The 9,445-nt window shown below is 41.2% G+C and overlaps 1 protein-coding gene across 1 annotated transcript; it reads left to right on the plus strand.

Annotated features, from left to right (window-relative positions):
• The first annotated feature begins 6,206 nt into the window (after window positions 1-6,206).
• Window positions 6,207-9,172, plus strand: LOC117302712 (uncharacterized protein PB18E9.04c-like). Its single transcript, XM_033786713.1, has one exon. It carries the CDS (start codon window positions 6,796-6,798, stop codon window positions 8,536-8,538), a length of 1,743 nt encoding a protein of 580 aa, XP_033642604.1. The 5' UTR covers window positions 6,207-6,795; the 3' UTR covers window positions 8,539-9,172.
• Window positions 9,173-9,445: the final 273 nt, after the last annotated feature.

Raw genomic sequence — 9,445 nt, forward strand, 5'->3', positions numbered from 1 at the left:
ACATTAAATCCATATTCAAAACGGAACTGTTGGTAAATAACTGGGTTGAATAGCGAGACCAAACTATCGACGCGAGACCAAAGTATCGACGCGAGAACAACATATTGACCTGCGACCTGACCTGCCGAGCTCGAGACTAACTCCAAGTTGAGTGAGTCCTGTCGACACAAATCACTGCATGACAGGCGAATAAACACGGAAATGAGAACAACATATACAAGGGTATACACGCAATGGTTGGGAATAAATTGAGAAAACATTTGCTAGCAGTAAGACACTTGTACCAATGTTTGATACGAATCTGAGTTGAGTGATTTTTAGCTGATGTAATTATGACCATGTCTCGAGGGTATTGGTTGTTGCATCTACTCATGGTGTGGTGCTCACTGGAACGACTTGTATGTGTCAATGCACAGATGGTTACAATCACTAAGGTATCACCAGCTGGTAATCCTGTAGAGGGTAACGTAGTGGAGCTTCGCTGTCAAGATTCTGGCTTGATGGCGGGTTATATAATTGAGTGGACGAGGATGGAGGAGGAGGCCCAGGAGGTATCAATAGCCCGGAATGGTATGAGTGTGGATTCGAGATACACGCTTTCTATACTGGCGTCTGGGGCTCAAGATAAGTTTGAGACACTTACTTTTGATGCTACCAGGGAGGACACAGGAGTGGTTTACGGTTGTCAAGTGAGGAACTCAAACGTACAGAATAACCCTGTAGTGGTAAAAGCGCAACCTCTCTCTTTAACAGTGCTTTACTTCCCATCTGTCATGTATCCCATCTGCATCCCTAATGGTACTTTCATTGTACAAGAAGGAACGACGGTAAATATGAGCTGCACTACTGAGATGGGAAACCCACCGGTAACGATGCAGATTCTTACGAGCAGTGTCATCTATCAATGGATTTACGACAGTGACATCAAAGAACCAAAGAGTTCATTGTCGCTGAATGTCACTGCAGCTAATGACGGTGGTTCATATGAATGTAAAATCACCCCGGACTCCACAGTCTCGACACCATTCACAGGAATGGAAAGGTCATGCACGATCGGACCAATAACTATTAGTAACATGGCAACCGATAACATACCCAACACCTATAATACGCCGACCACACCAGACGCATCAAATACTCCTTCAACTGTGCCACAATCTACTACACCCGACCCTGATGAAGCTACAGCCCGACCTGATGAAGCTACAACCGTGAATCCACCGACAACTTCATTCCCTATTGCCATTATAGCAGGAGCAGCAGGAGGAGGTGGCCTCTTAATCGTCTTACTTATCATCTTATTGCTACTCTACCTATGCAAATGTGGATGTTTCAAGGAAGGCAAACAAGATCCAACATTATGGCAAACTAATGTACCACTTACTGAGTCAAATGATCACAACGAGTCGTGGGGAAAACACTCAGGGTCCATCGGTCAAGACGTGGAGGAAATGAGAGAATTAAACCCCACTCCGGGTTTCATTCAAGAACCTGAGACGGAGGATGCACTAGAGATGAAGGAGATGGATACCACTGGGGCAGATATAGTGTACGCCCAACCACGGAAGAAGTCAATTTCCAAAGAACAGAATAAAGACGAAATTGGTCGTCCTCAAGGAACTGGCGCAACATGCGTTGATGCCGAGGATGCAGGAGCAAAGGTAGATGAAACTGGTGGCGGTGAGAGCCCACTCGTGTACGGTAAAGTACAGAAGACCAAAAACAAACCACAACCCAAAGAAGACAGAATGTCTAAAGATGATAATGCTGAGGTATGGCAAAGCACCGACCCACCAGGACACATTGAAAACAATTACACGGAGATACCTAACATGACTGCCATTGATCCGGGTTTAAAACCAACAGCAGTGGTCAAGCCAGTCGTGCACCCAACCGTCTCTAAACCTGAAGACGATATTCAATCATCATCCCACAGCAACGATGGAGTTTCCCCCAGTGTTGGGGATAAGCCAAGTGTCAAGAAGTTTCAACCTAAGGATCGGTCCGAGAGTCAGCCACCAAGAGGTGGTTCCAATCCAACCAGAGCAACTTCCTCGGCCGAGCAACCACAATCAACTGATGACTGGTCGCCTCCTATCGAGCAACATGGACACACACCTCAAGCTGATCCCAATGAGGAAGCGAGCTATGCCGAGGTATCACACAATTACGCGCAACCTCATGAGGCTACAACACCAGATGATCATCATGACACTACGTACGCTGAGCTTGATTTAAACCCACCGACATCAGACGCGATGCCTCAACCCAAGGAAGATCAGACCTTGTACGCTAGCATAGTCATGGATTAGGTAACGTATAAAATGACTGAATTGTCAACCATTATATTTTAAGTATTTTAATTATATTTTAATTAACCGCCTGTCGTGGTTATAGTGATGATCAAAGGAAATAAGTAAAGTGAAATAATTGAAATAGAACTCGTATAGACCTACTCATACTGGCTTAATCGAAAAGAACAGCTGATGTAAATAGGCTGACCTATCAATAGGTAATGTACAAAGCAAGTGGCCGACTTGTACAATTATTTGTGAGTTAAATAATTAATTGTGGTGATGGTCAAAAGAATAGAAAAAGTAAAAATGAAGAGAAATTTGTTTGTATACACTGTAAAATATTGCGGGTCTGACATTAACCCGGATCCGGTGCCTGTGAAGCCCGACCCATTTCTGAGTGTGACCCGAAAGCTGTAATTAATAAATATGGCAAAATAATGCATTATAATCCGAGTTAAAAAAATATTCAGCCACTTTTCGGGTCAGCCTGACCAAGAAATGGGTCAAGCCCCAGGAAACTAGGTATCAGTGTCCATTGTTAGCCGGGACTTTTTAGAGTATAGTGACTAAGAAGGTTATGACATTTGATGTTTAAGTGAGCCGACCTATCGACTTTATTTCTACATATTCTGAAATTACATTTTTATAAAACACCCGTTTTGTTTTGTTAATTTTGTAAATTAACGTGACATATCTCATGGGATTTGGAACGAACAGTAGTAGTTTTTAATTGTGTTTGCCTGCTGCATATTGTATCATGAAAGCCTTAAACCATATTTAAAAAAAGAAATTAAAAAAAAGACAATAGTGTTAACTAAACTAAACACAATGGACGTAAGGTAAAACTGACTGTTTGGGTTGGCTCAACAGTAGCTCATGCTTTTCGCTAAACTATGACTAATAATAATGGTGTTATTTCAATTGTAAGGACTATGTAAGAGAAAGTAAATGTACAGAAAGTGTCTTTGTAATGACTGTTTAGTGTACTGAACTAGTTATACTAAAGCGACAATGCACACATGAAAAGCGGGTTGCTACATCAAAAAGAGCAAAATTGTGATTTATTTTTTTTCAAATAACCCCCCCCCCCCCGAAAGTATTTCAGATATATTTTCACAAAATGAGGTTTGAAACTTGAAAAACTGTTTAATATTTTTCACAGGACTCGGGAAAGTACTGAGTATACAGTGCTAACACACATCAGTGTATGGGTAAAACCAAAATTAATATGGGATTTGTTTGTTTTGCAAGTTATTGTTTTAAACTAACAAGAATGCTGTGATTTGTTCTTTAAAGGGGCTGTGTCGTCATGATCAAAGCTGACCTGTGCCTGGGGTGGGTTTGACGGGGTAAGGGTTAACCATGTACAGCCACACAAGTGAAAGTAATCCCACAGGCATAAACAGTTAAAACACAATACCCAAAGCTTGAAATATTGTTTTTCTTTCAAATAATATGCAGTATCACCTCTCTTTTGCAAGATGACATAGAAACTGCAATATATATATGCGACCAACCACCGCTGTGGGAACCAAACCTTTCGCCATTGTGTATCAAAGTACAGCAAGCCAAATGCTGTTAACAATTCAACAGCTTTCTATACGTGTCTGGGTTTTGAATGGTTGATTCATATCAAGGGTATTTCCCTGAAAACCCTCGTTCACAATAGTTCACTAAGGTTATATGCGTGGGTGGATTTTTGGTACGCTCTGATGATTACAATTTAATACACAAAATCTACCCGTTCCGAATTAAAATAGGGACCCGACTCATTTTGAAGTCAGTGTACATTGTATCCGGAATCTGTGTGTAAAAAAATTACCCTGAATCCATCTCATTTTTATAAAACCCAGTTTTTTGTCAACCTGAACCATAAAAGAGTCAGTCCCTTCTGACACACTGGATCCGGGTGACTCTGACCTGACCCGGGTGTTTTAAGAATGTAGAGCGTAGGTTATTATAATCCATTATTAACAGCAGTAATTATTATATCTAAGCAAATATGCATATAGGTGGTACAGCTTGTGTGATGGTGAAAAATTGTTACATTTATTTATACAATAGATGCTTTTAACCCGTATTATTAATCAGCCAATTCTATTTGTTCATATTTTTTATTTTATGTACAGTATAATATTTTACATATGTTTCGTCTTCTAGAATCACAACTGTTTGCGTGATCAATTTCCTGATATTAGATACTACACAAATTCCAGAAACTATTGACAGAATTTAACAACACTCTAATCACCCAATCCGAAACTATGGAGCCCACAGAGACTATTTTCTTTTCATAGGAGCTTGTAACTTGATTTCCTTAAAACGTTAATATTGCACTTCTGATCATTGTATACTAGCCGAGTTTCGCTTCAGTAAAGTGTTCTACATGACTACGTTACAAGGCGTATATATAGTTTTGAAGGGTATTCCCCTGCAGTCGCTTGTTAGTCCAAAATGGACATGTATCAAAACTGTTCGGGGCGGGGACGGTAGTCAGAGGGAATGGGCGATACCCCGCCCGCACTTAGATCCCTTGCCCCTCTCTTGCTCCTCTCTTGCCCCTCTCTTGCCCCATGAGCTTGTGGAATTACAGTGAATGGTTTGAAACCCCCAGATTATGTATTTGCCCCCGCTTGACCTAAAAAAAAAATTGAATATGTCTCTCAGTTACGCCACAATAAATTCCATGTGCGCATTTAAAACTCTTTGATAAAACAACAGCTTTAGGCCCATATAGTTGAATCATCAACAATTTGACTCTAACTAAATGTGAAAGCAGAAATGTCGTTGTGAGTAAAGCAAATTCTTATTCAAAGTTATCAGTTGTTAAACAAAACCTCTAAAGCTAAAATCATTGCTATTTCCAATTCATGTCATAAAACATGAACCGTAACCATGCCAATATTGAATAATAAAATATAGTATAACGAATGCTTACGATCGTTCGGCTTAAAGTACTTCGATAAAATTGTTTCACAATCTGAGAAATGCTCTTCGTTACCAAACAATTTGTGAGAATAAATAATTCCAAGTAGACAGTACGAGTGTCCTTTAGTCTCTCGACAAACAATTTCTCATAATGGGAGACTTTCTGGGACGATAGAGGGCAGCAGACTTACCGGGTAAATCTATTGTTCTCAGAATTATGCGCATGTTCAGAACTGCGTAAACAATGGAAATTTACCCGGTATGTCTGCTGCCACCTAGCATTGGAAAGTCTCCTATTGTGGTGGAAAAGGTAATGTTGACTTTGTAAGAAGGGAAATCTCTTTCAGTGGTTTAATGTTATTGCCACCTGGATTCTAGACTTGTGGACAAGTCGTTAAATCGGCCCCACGCGCTGAGATAGTGCTCTCGCGAGATCACTGCTCTCGCGCGAACTGATGGCTCCCCGATTTCGACTCCTCATTAACAAGAATGCTGTGATTTGTTAATGAGGAGTCGAAATCGGGGAGCCATCAGTTCGCGCGAGAGCAGTGATCTCGCGAGAGCACTATCTCAGCGCGTGGGGCCGATTTAACGACTTGTCCACAAGTCTACCTGGATTCCAGTCAGAGACTCGATTACTGGTGCAATGCCATTGTATATGGGATACGGTCGATTTTGGGTCACACCCAATGAACCAACATCCGCACAAGCACGTCGTCGTTTTTAATGGTACCGTTACACACCTATGTTCAGAAACAGCTAATGTTTCGGCACGTCATGTTCCAGCACGTGTGTTCCTATTCTTAACCCTAACCCTATAGACGATGTGGATTGGGTCACTTGGGGCTGACCCGAGGTGCACCGACGTCACCAAGGGAAGGCTCACGTGATGATGTGTCTGGGTTTTTTTCCAGGTTAGAGGACGAGCGTGGGGTAATTGTGTGCCCACGTTCGTCCTTGAAAAAAAATAAAATACGCCACATCGGGGTCGACCCAGGGAAGCTAAACGAACGCACCCATAGATAACCATACTTTACAGAATGTATACGAGGTGTTATTGGAACATGTCAATGTCGGAATGCAGTCACCTTTTATCAATGTCCGTAAATTAATATTGAATATGAGACACGTTTTGACCAGCCAGACTAACGAGCTCACAGTTTTGATTCAACATAAACTGAGACTAAAACCATCCATTTAACATTGGTTTATATTTTGGTGTATGCTTGGCCGTAAAAGGTGTAAGGAATTATTAGTCGAAAGGAGTGAAGAAGTTTTAATAAAATTAAAGTCCTAGTGTCACGCTGCGGTGTTTTTGTATGGATCGGTGACACGCAATAATGGCTGTTGGTATAATTGCGTATTTAATATGCGAAGCAAAGTTTTGAGAAAAAAGGTTCTGATGGGCTTAAATTTCAAATTTCCTGTCGAAGAGTAAAACGCGCATGAGCACAAAGCTGTCAGCAGCATAAAACGGAACTAGAGAAACTGATAAATATCGTAGTTAACTGTCACAGTCTTTTAGTGCCCTCTTGGTGTCTGATTTAGAAAGTTGTTCGAGCATCCTGTCATGATGGCTCAAAGACGTATGTTTGTGCATTTACTGCTGCTTTGTGTGTGGTGTATTGATACAAAGTTCAAAGGTGCCAATGCGCAGAATGTCACCATCTCAAAAGTACAACCAATTGATGATCCCGCAGAGGGTGGCTCTGTGGACCTGCGGTGTAATGCCACCAACCTGACACCAGGTGACTTCATTGAATGGTCAAGATTAAACATGAATGCTGAAGTTATTATACGTCCAAGTTTTGCAACCACAAAGTACACTCAATATACAGAGACATCTTCAGAACAATCTTTGGTTCAGAGGTTCAAAATTAACATTTTGACAAGAATTGACACGGGACTTTACTACTGCACGGTGAAGAATTCTGACGGGACCGTAGAGGAAACAGCAAGTATCTATGTAACGGTGCGTTACCCACCATCAGCCGAGTACCCCTTGTGCTATCCTAATGGTCCTTTAACTGTACAAGAAGGAACAACTCAACAATTCAATTGTATAACTGAAAGAGCTCCGTTAGTAAGCATGCTTATACTCAAGAACGGTTTAGTTATTCCCACAGAGTCATTGTTGGGAAATGCTACAACTTTTACAAAGTCCCACACCTTCACATTTACTGGAGATGACAATGGTACATCTGTTAAATGTAAAATCATCTCTGTCCCGTATTTCCAAAGAAATTGCACATTCGGACCAATCACTGTGACAATGCGAGATCAAGATTCTCAGCAACAACCAACCCTGGGAAATAGCACCACCCCTCAAACCGATGCAACAAGCGAGAGTTCGGACACAGGTTATCCAATGTGGACGGAATCTACGACAGGCAGTAGTCGGCAAATTATAAACCAAACAACCCCTGAAGAATCTGTAAACACATCAACACCCATTCAAGAAACTCCAACCCCATCAGCACCCAGCAGCCGAACTTCAAACCCATCAACGCCTACTATACAAGAAACTGTAAACACATCAACACCCAGTCAGCCGACCCCAACCCCATCAACACCCAGCAGGCAGGAAACTTCAAAACCTCCAACCGCTAGTCAGGAAACTCCAAACCTACCAACAATTGGTCTCCCGATCGTACTTAAAGCACTAATCGCAGGAGGCTTGATCTCGTTACTGATACTACTGATAATTGTATTATGTTGCTGTTATTACAAGAAGAAGCAGAAACCCAGACAACCACATATCAACCTACCACTGTTTCAACCGACTACGGATTTGGTTTTCGAGCCGCAAGGAATTCACCATATCATTCGTAAAGAGTCTACAAATCTGGACAAAGATGACATGACTGAGAAGGATGATTCATCAGAGGGATTTTGTGCTGATCAAAAACCCACACCTGAGTTCATGTCACAATTCATGGTATCACCTTCTCCAACTAATGAGCCTGAGGGCAACCAATCTAAGAGCATCAAAAGCGGCACCAGTCCGTCTCCAGCCGATGTTGATAAGAACATCATCAATACGTTCACATCTCAGCCCGAACTGACTCCAGTAGACAAAGATGAATCTAAGGAAGCCCATGGAGAGGTTCTCCGTCCAGATGAGCCTCACAAGACAAAGCCTCCTACAGGTGAGATTGTATACTCTGATGAGGTGTCAATCCAACAGGGTGTACCTCAAGTCTCGTCTGCGTGTACTACGTACGCTGACCTTGATCTATCACCGTGTACATCGGCCACATTACCTTTGCCCAAAGAAGACCAAACGCTTTACGCTCAAATGACCAATCTTTAGAGACTCTTCTATAATTAAAAACTCGTTTATTACATTAATACTAGTGTCGTTTCGGGGGTAAAGTTTGGGGCGAAACAGTATACACAAACTTATAACATGAACAATTACAAAGTTATAATTCTAGTGCATCGCGGGGAAAAAATCAGGCAATTAAATATGCAAGCAAAATCTTCGTGTTATATTATTATTGTTGGCCATTTTCGCGGGTCATGTATTTAATATGCCTTTAAGTTTTTCTCTGCTGTAAACATGTACACATTGAACTTGTAGTAGAAAAAATCTTCCGTGAGAGGAAAGTCACTTCAAAATGTACTCAAATTTATTTCCTCGTAACAATATTAGTTAGTAAACAATTAATTGACATGGAGTTAGAGGCCATGGAGTGGGGTTGATGGCCTCTCAGTCTGCTGTTGCCCCACTAAGGCCCAGCCCAGTCTTGCCATTGGTACCCCTTTGAAAGTTTCTAATAACTATTTTCAAATGGAAGTACAAGTGCCCTTTGCCTATGCAAAAATGAAAATGGTTAAAAGATCTCACCAGCAAGTCATTGTGCAGTGAGTTTAAGACACTGGACACTATTGGTAATTGTCAAAGACCAGTCTTCTCACTTGCTGTATCTCAACATAATGCATAAAGTAACAAACCTGTGAAAATTTGAGCTCAATCGGTCGTCGAAGTTGCGAGATATTAATGAAAGAAAATAACACCCTTGTCACACGAAGTTGTGTGCTTTCTTATGCTTGATTTCGAGACCTCAAATTCTAAATCTGAGGTATCGAAATCAAATTCGTGGAAAATTACTTCTTTCTCGAAAACTACGTTACTTCAGAGGGAGCCGTTTCTCACAATGTTTTATACTATCAACCTCTCCCCATTACTCGTAATCATCATGAAAGGTTTTATTTAT

The sequence above is a fragment of the Asterias rubens genome, chromosome 18 (genome assembly GCF_902459465.1).
Source record: "Asterias rubens chromosome 18, eAstRub1.3, whole genome shotgun sequence".
In the NCBI taxonomy this organism is placed as follows: domain Eukaryota; kingdom Metazoa; phylum Echinodermata; class Asteroidea; order Forcipulatida; family Asteriidae; genus Asterias; species Asterias rubens.

Bases quoted from the DNA above. Each gene is read 5' to 3' on its own strand.
- LOC117302712 (XM_033786713.1), top strand. From the start codon at position 6,796: ATGATGGCTCAAAGACGTATGTTTGTGCATTTACTGCTGCTTTGTGTG.